This window comes from Pelophylax lessonae, assembly GCF_965119305.1.
Source record: "Pelophylax lessonae genome assembly, chromosome: 8".
In the NCBI taxonomy this organism is placed as follows: Eukaryota; Metazoa; Chordata; class Amphibia; order Anura; family Ranidae; genus Pelophylax; species Pelophylax lessonae.
In genome coordinates this window covers 45,486,555-45,500,410 of record NC_138775.1, presented here as the reverse complement: position 1 = coordinate 45,500,410, position 13,856 = coordinate 45,486,555, and the positions used below count along the sequence as shown (strand labels likewise).

The 13,856-nt window shown below is 44.5% G+C and overlaps 1 protein-coding gene across 1 annotated transcript in view; it reads left to right on the top strand.

Moving 5' to 3' along the window:
* The window catches only part of FAM3D (FAM3 metabolism regulating signaling molecule D), a 157,059-nt gene that overhangs the window by 72,082 nt on the left and 71,121 nt on the right, over nucleotides 1-13,856 (top strand). Inside the window, exon 3 of the mRNA XM_082266268.1 lies at nucleotides 4,395-4,514. Coding sequence (XP_082122394.1) covers nucleotides 4,395-4,514 — 120 coding nt within the window. The remainder of the gene's footprint in view (nucleotides 1-4,394; nucleotides 4,515-13,856) is intronic.

The window sequence follows — 13,856 nt, the reverse complement described above, 5'->3', positions numbered from 1 at the left end:
GTAAAATAAATCGCAAAAAGCGTATTTTGATTAGTTTGCGCAAAAGTTATTGCGTTTACTAACTAAGGGAAAGATTTTTGTCATTTTTGTTGTTTTTTTTTTAACGCGTAATGGCGGCGATCTGCAATTTTTTTTGCGGGACTGTGACATTGCGGCGGACAGATCGGACCCTTGACTGACATTTTTGACACTTTTGGGGGTACCAGTGACATTACTACAGTAATCAGTGCTATACATATGCACTGTTACTGTAAAAATGACACTGGCAGTGAAGGGGGTTAACTTTTTTTGAGAGGGAGGGGTTAAGTGTGTCCCTAGGGGCGTGCTTCTAACTATGATTGGATGTGGCTACTAGTGTAAGAACAGAGATCAACGGTCCTACATAGTAGAACCGTGTGATCTCCATTCTTACACAGGGAAGAATGACAGGCGGCTTTGTTTACATTAGCCGCCTGCCTTTCTTCCGGTGTAACGAACGATCACGAGTGCCCAGCAGACATCGGGTCCGCCGGGCACGCGCGGGGTGGGGGTCCGTGACCGTGCGGGAGCGGAAGTGCGACTCCGGCGGCGCGCGCTCCCTCCCTAGAGCCTCACAGGCTAGCGACGTGGTCCTACGTCGCTTTGCCTGTGAGGGGCTGACCGCCGCAGTAAATAGTCGTGCGGCGGTCGGCAAGTGGTTAAAGTAGTTCTTCAATCTTTGTTCCATAAAGAATTGCAAATACATATAAATGATTAACTTCTGCATAAAACCCATATTCAGAGAGATCAATATCCTATCAATGCTGAGTTCTCTACCTGAACAATTCAACTTTTATTTTATCAGTCCTCAAAACATTTTCCTAGTAGTATTGGTGCTCTTTGGCAAACTTTGAGCTGCAGCATTATTTATTTTTGGAAAGCGGCGGCTTCCTCTGTGGTGTTTTTCAAAGCACACCCTGCCTATTCATAGATTTGCGTATGGTAGGCTCATGAACAGGGATATTTGCCAGCTCCAGTGCTGAAAACCTGTGCTAAACTTTCTTATTAGACCTGAGAACTGTCATTTGACAATGGGCAGAGATGTGACTGCCCCTTCTGAGCGTTACCACCAACCGACAATGGGTATAATTGTTGCAGCTACAACAGAGAAAGGATTGGCGGCGGGGGGGGGGGGGGGGGGGGACAAAATCCACAGTGGATCAAAGAGAGCATAAGCTGTTCCTGTCAGCCAAATCATGGTGCAAACGAACTGCCAGTGAAGCAAATTGCCTTCTGATACCTTTCCATTGCAACCAGCATTAACATTTTCAGCTGTTTTAATGTCCTAAGCACCCTTTTGTGGCAATAAACACCCAAGGACGTTAATCTCAGGGACTTTCTTTTTTCTGGATGTACGAAACATGGGCGCCATACACTTTAGTTAGGGTTTTTGTGGTTTTATTTCACACGAAACAGGAGGGTGGAGGGAGCACAAGGTACCTGAAGGTAGAAGGTCTTCTGCAAACCTTTCTAGACTTTCTGGGTCCCTCTCTTATGGGGCTATGCTGGGTTGACCCTTAAAAGTTCTGAATATGGCCAAACATAGGGAAGACATAGCCTTTGCAAGATAGCTGAAGACTTTCTGTGTATGTCTACACCAAATCCAAAAAATTTCAATGGCAACTGCTCTGATCTGTTTGGACCTGGCAAAAAAAAGGACCTGGACAGAGCTATATACAAAACATACAGAAAGTCCCTGGCATACTTACAAGCTAGCCAGTAAGAAGCCACACTGCTGCAACAAGGCACCTCTAATAAGAGTGGGCCCTAACTAAAAATGATCTGAGATACCAGCTAAGAACATACAGTATATAGCAATGCACAAACAGAGATCACACTCACCTGGAGACAGCCCTTTACTCCTTAAAGCAGAGCTGGGGAACCTATGGCCGGGGGGCCGTATGCGGCCCTCGAAGTAATTTGGTCTGGCCCCCCATGCAGCTGAGTCTGTGTCTCTCTGCTGATCTGTCAGAATGGAGCCGATGCTTCCTGTATAGTTTCGTTCTGACAGTTTAAGTGAGTCACAGGCGGAGTGATATCAAATGCACTCCGCCTGTGACCAATACAGGAAACATCGCCTCTTCCTCCAGCGCGATGCCGCTGCTAGCCAGCATTTCCCGCCAGCAGCACACACAGCAGTACCAGCCAGAGCCAGCAGTACTCACAGCAGTACCAGCCAGCTGTACCCACCAGCAGTACCCGCCAGCAGTTCTTTTCAAAACTTACCACCACAAAAAGTCGACTGCGCTCCAGACTAACCGATGCAAACCTGGAAAACCAGTTGCGAGTAGCAACATCATCAATACCAGCTAACATCACACACCTCACCAAAGAGAAGCAGTTGCAGCCATCACATTAGGGGTGAGTTAATTAAATGTTTCACCAAATATAACAGGCACATTTAAGTTGATAATTTTGTTCGGCCCCCGAATGATTTTATTTTACCCAAATGGCCCTTGGCAGAAAAAAGGTTCCCCACCCCTGCCTTAAAGGATAAGTTCACCTTTAACAAAATAAATAAATGCACATTTTTTGCAGGTAACAAAATGTGCATTTACAAATTTTTTTAGGATCCTGGAAAGCATTGCACCAGTCGCTGGTGCCATGCAGGTTTTCTGCCGACTGTCAGTGTGAGCTGTCTGCCTGTACATCATACGAGCAGGCAGTTTCACACTGACAGGAAGAATCAATGAACTATCGTAACGTTCAACAGCAAAGGATGTAGGTACTTGTAGTTCATTAATTTACAGAACACGCTCTTCTCAAAATGTGACAGCTTGTACGGGTAACTTCTCCCCGTACTGCTGTCACGCACAGGCCACTGCAGAAGTGGGAACATGTTACATGTTCCACCCTAAAAACAAGTGGAACATGTAACATGTTCTCAAAGCTAAACTTGTCCTTTAACCGGTTGCCGACCGCCGCACGACTATATACTGCGGCGGTCAGCCCCGGCCAGGCAGAGTGACGTATCGGTACGTCACTCGCCTGTCACTGACTTGCGAGCCTATCGCGGGCGGGCGCGCGCCCGCCGAGGCGCGCGCCCGCCGCGGCTCGTTCACAGGCAAGTCAGTGCGTGTGACCGGCGGACTCGATGTCCGCCAGTCACACTGCGATCGCTCCTGTGAAGGGAGAAAGACAGAGCAGCTTGTGTAAACAAGCTGCCTGTCAGTTCTCCCTGTGTAAAAGTAAAGATCTGACCGTTCTACTATGTAGAACGGTTGATCTTTGCTTTTACACCAATAGCAATGTCCCTACACAGTAGAAAGCACGCCCCTAGGACACACTTAACCCCTCCCTGTCCAATAAAGTTAACCCCTTCCCTGCCAGTGTCATTTTTGCAGTAACAGTGCATATGTATAGCACTGATTACTGCAGTAATGTCACTGGTAACCCCAAAAGTGTCAAAAATGTCAGTCAAGGGTCCGATCTGTCCGCCGCAATGTCGCAGTACCGAAAAAAAAAATCGCAGATCGCCGCCATTACGCGTTAAAAAAAAAAACACCAAAAATGACAAAAATCTTTCTCTTTGTTAGTAAACGCGATAACTTTTGCGCAAACCAATCAAAATACGCTTTTTGCGATTTTTTTTACCAAACATAGGTAGCATAAAACAAATTGGCCGAAAAATGTTAAAAAATTTTGATTTTTACTTTTTTTTTGGGGGAATTTCATATAAAAAAATGTGAAAAATATTGTTATTTTTGCAAAATTTACGCTCTTTTTTTGTTTATAGCGCGTGATCAAAAAATCGCACAGGTGATCAAATACCACCAAAAGAAAGCTCTGTTTGTGGGAAAAAAAGGACGTCAAATTCGTTTAGGTACAGCGTCGCATGACCGCGCAATTGTCCGTTAAAGTCACGCAGTAAAAAATCGCAAAAAAACCCCTGGTCCTTTAGCAGCCAAATCCTCCGGGGCTTAAGTGGTTAAAGTTACGTTTATAAGCATGAGACTCTAATTACAGCTACTGAGTGCAAATCAATGTGGTTCACTGAACATGGAGCTTATGCCCTTATGATCTTCTTTTCAGATTTTCTCAGAAGAACAAATTTGCCCTTTAAGATGTGTAAAATTTATATGCCGCCACAGGAAAGCGATATGATATTAGTATTCACACCATAAGTCATCACAGTAGTAAAATAGTCAAAATTGTCATCCTGGCTTTTCCTGCTCTGTAGCAGCCGCATTATTTGTGTTAAATTAGCCATGCTGAGCAGACAGAAAAAGAATGATGGGAGATGGCATAAAACACAGTTCTCAGCTATGTAAAGTTCAGTCTGAACTGCTGCGTCCCTCCCACTCTATCTGCTGATGTTAAGTATCTTCACAAATGCACAGCCTGTATTTAATTGATTTGTTTTTACTCATACACAGGTGTTATACGGATCCTGGTGATCTTGTTCACACTCCTAACAACGTGGTACTTTGCAGAAACAATTTTCGCTGTAAAATGGCATGGAAAGAGTCTACGGAGTATATTCGGTGAGCTTAATTGTTTTTAAAAAATGTGTTCCGCTTATTTATCAACGTGCTGAAAAAATGTTCTTTGTTTAATGTTTAACCACTTGCCGACCAGGCCATAGGCGAATGATGGCTACAGTGTGGTCAGGTTATCCTAGGAGGGCGTACAATGACGTCCTCCCAGAATCGCGCTTCCTATGCGCCCCCCCTGGGGTGCGCGCACGGAAGTGTCCATGCTCGCCGGATCCCGCATCACGGATCGTGGTAAAGGACCAATGACAGCGGCCCTTTACCACCTGATCGCTCTGTCCAATGGCAGAGCGATCAGTTGTCAACAAACCGGCGCATGTCCGATTCAGTTCTCTCCTCTCCTTGCACACTGTACATAGTGATCTGTACAGTGTGCAAGGAGAGAAAGGAGACTGCATCACCACTCATACCCTGCCCCCTCCTATGCCTCAATCATACCACAGTCATCCCTCGATCATTCCTCAGTCATGCCCATCCATGCCTCAAACACGATTAGCCCTGCCTCAATCATGCCTCATCCATGCCCATCTGTGCCACATCCATGCCTCATCTGTGCCCACCCATGCCACCTCAGTGCTCATCTGTGGCTCATCCATGCCACATCCGTGCTCATCCGTGGCTCATCCATGCCACATCCGTGCTCATCCATGCCACATCAGTGCTTATCCGTGCCACATCCATGCCACATCAGTGTTCATTCTTGCCACATCCATGCCATGTCAGTGCTAATCCATGTCACATCAGTGCTCATCCGTGTCACATCCGTGCCACATCAGTGCTCTTCTGTGCCACATCCGTGCCACAGCCATGCCACATCAGTGCTCATCCGTGCCACAGCCATGACACATCAGTGCCCCATAGTACCTCACAAAATTGTAATGGGTAGTCAGCAAATGACGGTGCTCCCTGCATGTTGAGCCTCTGTATGTGGCAAGGCTGTGTAAATGTTTTACACATGTGGTATCACCATACTCAGGAGGAGTAGCAGAATGTATTTTGGGGTGTCATTTTTGCTATGTACATGATATGTGTTAGTAATAACTAACAAATGGTGCAGCGCAAATCCTATTAATATCATATACAAAGTATTATGTATAAATAAAGGAAAAAAGTCCCAAAGGAAAATTCAGAAAAGTCCTTAGATCCACTTGGTGTTGAGAAAGGATGTAGGAGACAGCAACTCCAAACTGTGATCTCCCTCCACCAAAAAGCACATATATGCCCTCACCTCATATTTTGACCCCTGTTTTACCAGAAGGCCTATAATTGCCGTATATATCTACATCAATCAACGGGCTCCAGGTTTACAGGCATGTAGCACTTAGCAGCTATGGACCAGGCAGAAAACATATACCAACTGCCCCAGGTAGTAGTGTTCATAGAAGCTCCGTGGAATGTATGCAAAAAAGAAAAGTGGGACTTCTAAGTGTAGACTGTAAACAGTTAAAGGCTTTAATGGATAAGATTGCACTTAGTTAGGCAGCATAAAACAGGCACATCAACGTGTAGTGGTACACAGCTTCAGTGATGTGGGCTCTGCACAACGGCAGCCAGCCACACACGCTTTGTTTTAGAAATATCGTATAAATGGACAACTTTGTTTAAAAAAAAAAAAAATGTGTTTTAATTTTCTTTCCACATTTTCCAAAAAACTTGCAGCAAAAAATGACATGTTCAAAAGATGTATTATGCCTCCTAGATTATGTGTTGGGAGTGTTTGCTTTCCAAAATAGGGTCATTTTGTGGGCGTTTCCATTGTGCAGGTGCTCCAGGGCCTTCAAAAGTGTGATAGGTTGTCAGGAAATTATATGTGTAACTTTTGCTCCTAGAACACCTGGAGGAGCTACTTAGATGTTGGGCCTCTGTATATGGCTAGGCTGTGTAAAAGTCTCACACATGTGGCATTGCCATACTCAGGAGGAGTAGCAGAATGTATTTTGGGGGTTAGTTCAAGTATGCCTATACAGTGTGTGAGAAATAACTTTGTTACGATGACAATTTTGTGGAAAAAAAATTTTAATTTTAAAAAGAATTGTGGTAAAAAAATAACAACTTCAACAAACTCACCATGCCTCTTACTAAATACCTTGGAATGTCTACTTTACAAAAACGGATCATTTGGGGGGTATTTGTACTTTCCTGGCTTGTTAGGGTCACACGAAATTAGATAGACCGTAGAATATATACTTATTTGGGTTATTTTTACCAAAGATATGTAACAGTATAACTTTTGGCCAAAATTTATGAAGAAAATTACTAAATTTGCAAAATTTTAAAACTGAAATGAAGAAAAATGCATTTTTTTTTTTTTTAAAAATTTTTCGTTTTTTTTAATTAAAAAAATAAAAAACCCAATGATGATTAAATACCACCAAAAAAAAGCTCTATTTGTGTGAAAAAAAGGACGAAAATTTCATATGGGTACAGTGTTGCATGAATGAGTAATTGTCATTCAAAATGTGAGAGCACTGCACACTGAAAATTGGTCTGGTTAGGAAGGGGAAATAGCCCAGGACATCTGGTTCTTACCAGAATGACAGGCAGTCCTGGAATTATGGTACGTGCGCAACAGTCCGATGCGCAACCCCCCAGGTAAAAAAACATTTGCCAGCAGGTCTTTCTGTGGGAGCATCCGGTTGAGCAGCCAAGAACGGTTCCCTAAGAGGAGAGGTTAGGTTGGTGCGGATGGCAGTCAGGATATGATCTGAAGGTATGACTGGTGTCGGCATGGAGTCATCCCTAGACAATTCAGAATACTGGTGAGACCGGGCAAATAGGAGACCACATAGTTAAAACGAGACAAGAATAAGACCCATCTGGCCTAACAGGGTGTGAGCCTCTTGGCCCCCGAGGTATACGTCAGATTCTTATGATCGGTGAGAATGAGAACTGGAACCACGGAACCTTTGAGCAAGTGTCTGCACTCTTTGAGAGCCAGGATAATGGCCAAGAGCTCTCTGTCTCCAATGTCATAATGTCATTCAGCTGGAAACAGCTTCTTGGAGTAGAACCCACAAGGAAGTAAGGGCCCATCAGGTGTCCAATGCTGAGACAAAAGGGCGCCTTCTCCCGTCTCAGACGCATCCACCTCTAGGACAAAGGGCAAACCAGGATTGGGATGAGACAGAATAGGAGCCATAGCAAAATCAGACTTAAGGGCTTTGAAAGCTTGGATGGCAGTAGGCGTCCAGTTGTGGGAATCGCTGCCCAGTCTTGGTCAGATTTCAGATAGGTTTGGCCAAAGAGGAAAAGTTCCTGATAAATTTCCGATAGTAGTTGGCAAACCCAAGGAAAAGCTGAATGGAACGGAGACCACTGGGGCGAGGCCATTGCAGAACCCTTATTGTGGAAACCTTTTGCGAGTCCATGGAGAACCCTTCAGCAGAAATGATGTAGCCCAAGAAGGCAACCTGGGACAGGTGGAATTCACATTTCTCAAGCTTACAGAAAAGCCCACTCTCACGTAACCGTTGCAGCACCCTTCTGACATCCAGGTAGTGTGATTCAATGGAGTCCGAGTAAATCAAGATGTCGTCCACGCATTGCTGCAACATCTCGGAAGACATCATAGATGTACTCCCGGAAAACAGCAGGCCCATTGCACAAGCCAAAGGGCATAAACAGAGATTTGTAATAACGGGTTCTGGTATTAAACGCGGTCTTCCACTCGTTGCCCTTCTTGATCCTTACCAGGTTACACGTGGCCCTTAGGTCAAGCTTGGAAAATACCATTGCTCTCTTGAGGTGGTTAAACAATTCAGTAACAGAATTGGGTATGCATTCTTGACCGTGGTGCGATTGAGGCCCCCATAATCAATGCAAGGTCTCAACTCACCCCCCTTTTTCTTTACGAAGAAAAAACCGGCAATACAGGCACCGGCCCTCCCTCCTCCTGAAGGCCTGCTTAGCCTCGGGAAGACTAGTGAACCCCAGCTGCATGGGTTCAGAGCCAGACGCACCATCTCCAGGAGGCGTGGGAGGTGAGAAAGGAATGGGTGGGAAAGAAAACATAGGAGCCAATCTGGAATGAAGCCTCCGCAGGCACTCCTTAACCACTTCAGCTCTGGAAGGTTTTACCCCCTTAATGACCAGGCCATTTTTTGCGATTCGGCACTGCGTTTTTTTTTTAACAAAAAATTACGCGGTTGTGCGCCGCTGTACCCATATACAATTGATTTATTTTTTCCCCACAAATAGAGGTTTCTTTTGGTGGTATTTGATCACCCGGTTTTTAGATTTTGCGCTATAAACAGAAAAAGAGCGACAATTTTGAAAAAAACACAATATTTTTTACTTTCTGCTATGAAACATTCCCAATAAAAAAATGTAAAAAATCAATTTTTTTTTATAAGTTTAGGCCAATTTGTATTCTGCTACATATATACGGTAAAAGAAAATCCCAAAAAGCATATTTTAATTGGTTTGTGCAAATGTTATAGTGTTTACAAACTACAGGATAGATTTTGGGACTTTTTATTTATTTTTTTGTTTTTATTAGTAATGGCGGCGATCAGAGATTTTTAGCGGGACTGCAACATTGCAGCGGACAGATCGGACCCCTAACAGACATTTTTGACACTTTTTGGGGACCAGTGACATTAATACCATAATCATTGCTAAATAATATGCACTGTTACTGTATAAATGACACTAGCAGGGAAGGGGTTAACACTGGGGGTGATCAAAGGGGTTAATGTATGCCTAACTGTGCTTACTGACTGTGGGGGGTGCTCTGTGATAGGCACAGAGATATTGAAGTTTCAGCTCGGCTGAAACTCCTGATCTCTCTCTGCCTGTGGGACAGAACACCTTCTGTCAGTTTCTCTGTTGATCGTGGGAGGCCAGCGGCCAGGTCGCAGCCACTCCTCCCGCAGGCTGCCTCCCGCTGTGTTTAATCACAGCAGGAGTGCGGCTCCAGGGGCATGTGTGTGCGGCCGAAACCGCATGCACAAAATCACGTAGATTTACGTGATTTTGCGCAGCCAAGCTGCTCTGCCACAGTAAATTTGCATGGGGCGGTCGACAAGTGGTTAAACGATGAGCTCTCCCTGAGCCTGGTATCGATCAAAATTAGGAAGGAAATGAGAGCCTCAAGCTCATCAGGGAGATCCGTGGCCGCAATCTCATCCTTTAATGCATCTGAGAGACCTTGAGAGAAGACTTATTCCAGCCCACCTCTGCTACCAGGGTACGAAATTCAATGGCATACTCGACAACGGTTTGTATACCCTGTTGTATAGACAGGAGCTGCTTTTCATCAGAGGCAGAGCGAGCAGGCACATCAAACACCCTGCGAAAGGAAGCAACAAAACTTGGGTCACAGGATTATCGTTCTCCCATAAGGGATTTGCCCAGGCCAAGGCCTTGTCCGAGAGCAACGAGATTAGGAAGCCCACCTTGGACCTATCAGAAGGAAACGCCTGAGGAACCATCTCATAATAAATGCCCACTTGGTTTAGGAAGCCATGACACTGACTTGGGTTACCCCCATTGTTCTGCGGAAGAGGGGCTGAACCAGTCGTCCCTCTGGTAACAGCGACTCCAGCTGCAACTGCAGAAGCAGGAGCGGCAACAGGAGGAACCACCGGCCTAACAGTACCAGCAGCAAGGTGTGCTGTGTGTGCAGGTAACGTCTGCAACGCCTGAACGAACTGACCCAAAAGGTGATCTTGTTAATCGAGCCTGGTAACCAGCATGTTGAGCGTAGGAGTACCAGCATTGTCAGGATTAATGGCCCTTACGTACTGTCAGGGTACCAAGAATCCAGACGACACGGGATGCAGGTAAAATAAAAAAGTTTATTGGAGCAAACCACAATAAACGCACAGCAATAGTGAGGAAGAGAGAGCAGAAAGAAGCCGGGGTCAAGTCCAGAAGCAGGTAGTCATCAAAGCAGGGGTCGGATACAGAAGCGGGTAGTCTGCCGATGCCGGATCGTCTGCTGATGCAGGTCATCTGCCGAGGAGGGGTCGAGAGCCAGGAGAGTTGTCAGACAAGCCAGGTCATACACAGGGGAACACGGAGAACAGAAGACTGCTAGCGAAGATGCACCTTGGAGCACAAACGCAAGGGCAAGGACTTCAACGCATCAGGTGATAGATATAGTCAGGTGTGCAGCATTATTACTGTGCAACACCCAGGCAGCAGGCAAGTATGAATGCTGGATCCTTCTGGCAGAAAGTTCCTTTGGCAAAAATATAAGTGTAGTCTATATGAAGTATGCATTTACACACATATATGCACATAAAAACTCTTCTAACTTCCAGCATGCCAGATATTCATAAATAATCTACTAAGGAGGAGGTGTGATTTACATAAGCAATTTTTTTTAGTGGTCTAAACCTCAGTTACACGCCTGTGTCTAAAGGGCCATTGAAAGCAATGTGCTGTATTTAGATCAGTGAGAAAAAACTCCTGAACACCAAAAATGTGGCATTTTTTGCACCCTTGTGCAAGAGCCCTAAGTATCTGAACCCTCTTTTATTAACCAGTTCTGAACCCGGAAGGATTTGCCCCCTTAATGACCAGGCCATTTTTTGCGATTCGGCACTGTGTTACTTTAACGCAAAACTGCGCGGTCGTGCGACACTGTACCAAAATAAAATTTATGTCCCTTTTCCCCCACAAATATAGCTTTCATTTGGTAGTTTGATCACCTCTGCGATTTTTATTTTTTGCGCTATAAACAAGAAAAAAAAAAACAATTCTGAAAAAAAAAAATATATATTTTTCACATTCTGCTACATAACATTCCCATTTCCTATACACCCCAGCGGTGATTGAGGCCTATCCACACTCTAGGACTGTGATGTTACATGTATGATCTATATATATATATTTTTTTTAATAATGTCTTGATTGTAAATCCATCTATTTTGTTATAATTGTTTCCAAACCTTTTTAACTATTTTCTAATAAAATAAATATATTTTTTACGACATGAGTGTCATATTGCTGTGCCGGGAAAGTCCATGCTTCTAGAAATAGCAAACTTTTTCCAAATTTAATGAATAGGACATGGCACATTTTCTATAAATGGTGTCCGCAATGGCCATCTTGTGGTGACACTAAACTATCATACATAACATTCCCCCCCCAAAAAATGTAAAAAAACAACATATTTCATCCTTATCGGCCAATTTGTATTCTGCTACATATTTTTGGTAAACAAAAAAAAATAAAAAACACAATAAGTGTATTTTGATTGGTTTGCGCAAAAGTTATCACGTCTACAAACTAGGGAAAAGATTTATGTTCATTTTTTTAATTTATTTTTTTTATTAGTAATGGCGGCGATCTGCACATTTTAGCAGGACTTCGACATTGTGGCGGACAGATCAGCCCCCTAACTGACATTTTTGACACTTTTGGGAGGACCAGTGACATTACTACAGTAATCAGTGCTAAAAATATGCAGTTACTGTAATAATGACACTGGCAGGGAAGGGGTAAACCTAGGGGTGATCAAAGGGTTAATTGTGAGCCTAGGGGAGTGTTTTCTAACTGTGGGGGTAGGGACTTGTGAAATGATCATAGAGACCTGTGATCCTATATAGAAGGATCACAGGCATTCTGTGATCATTTCAGAGAAAACAACGGTCAGCTGTGTTTACTACAGCTGACCGTCCTTCTCTCTCAGCACGGAGCGATTGGGCATGGATCAGTATCCCTGCTGTCTAGTGCGGTGGGAGCGTGCACCCCCCAGCACCACTCCTGCCAACCGACGTACCCCTACGTCAATTCGCGCAGCCGAGCCAGCCTGCCGCAGTAAAACTGCGGCGGGCGGTCGTCAAGTGGTTAAAGAAAGGACATGCATGCTTCCTGTGTTCAGAAGGTTGGGGACTGGGAGCAATGGAGGAAAGCTAGGCCATATAAGGGACAGGTAGTCAAGATAAAGGAGGGCAATGTATTCCACTACTGATCATCTGGGCCTGTCTGTAGAAGTATTGGACTTTAATAAGAATGTTCAAATATTTTATTGATTTTAAGGTTGATTTGAGCCAATTGATGCAGGTAACCAGGTTCAGATTTCTCTACTTCCTCCCCCCCCATACTAACTGTCTGCCTTCTCCACCCCAGTTAACTAGCTGACTTACAAGTCATGCCTAGCCTAAAGGATGATAGAGACCCACTCTTTGTCAATGCACCTAGTTCTAGAACTAGGCTGCCTTCAGGCGATCCCTAAAAACTCATCTCTTCAGGGAAGCCTATCACACCTCCAACTAATCTCCTATCACTTTCATCAGCTCATTCCCCACAGTTGCAACCTTTTGTACCACTTGCCCCACCCTATTACATTGTAAGCTCTTCTGAGAAGGGTCCTCTTAACACTCGTGTATTATATTGTATTGTAAGTGTATTGTCGCTCTTTTACATTTTAAGGCGCTGCGTAAACTGTTGGCCCTATATACAGTATATCACAAAAGTGAGTACACCCCTCACATTTTTATAAATATTTTATTCTATCTTTTCATGTGACAACACTGAAGAAATGACACTTTGCTACAATGTAAAGTAGTGAGTGTACAGCTTGTATAACAGTGTACATTTGCTGTCCCCTCAAAATAACCCAACACACATCCATTAATGTCTAAACCGCTGGCAACAAAAGTGAGTACACTACTAAGTGAAAATGTCCAAATTGGGCCCAATTAGCCATTTTTCCTCCCCGGTGGCGTGTGACTCGTTAGTGTTACAAGGTCTCAGTTGTGAATGGGGAGCATGTGTGTTAAATTTTGTGTTATCACTCTCACCCTCCCATACTGGTCACTAGAAGTTCAACATGGCACCTCATGGCAAAGAACTCTCTAAAGATCTGAAAAAATATATGTTGCGCTACATAAAGATGGCCTAGACTATAAGAAGATTCCCAAGACGCTGAAATTGAGCTGCAGCACGGTGGCCAAGACCATACAGCGGTTTACCAGGACAGATTCCACTCAGAACAGGCCTCACCATGGTCGACCAAAGAGGTTAAGTGCACGTGCTCAGCGTCCTATCCAGAGGTTGTCTTTGGGAAATAGATGTATGAGTGCTGCCAGCATTGCTGCAGAGGTTGAAGGGGGGGGGGGGGGGTCAGCCTGTCAGTGCTCAGACCATACGCCACCCACTGCATCAAATTGGTCTGCATAGCTCTCATCCCAGAAGGAAGCCTCTTCTAAAGATGATGCACAAGAAAGCCCACAAACAGTTTGCAGAAGACAAGAAGACTAAGGACATGGATTACTGGAACCATGTCCGGTGGTCTGATGAGACCAAGATAAACGTATTTGGTTCAGATGGTGTCAAGCGTGTGTGGTGGCAACCAGGTGAGGAGGAGTGCAAAGACAAGTGTGTCTTGCCCAC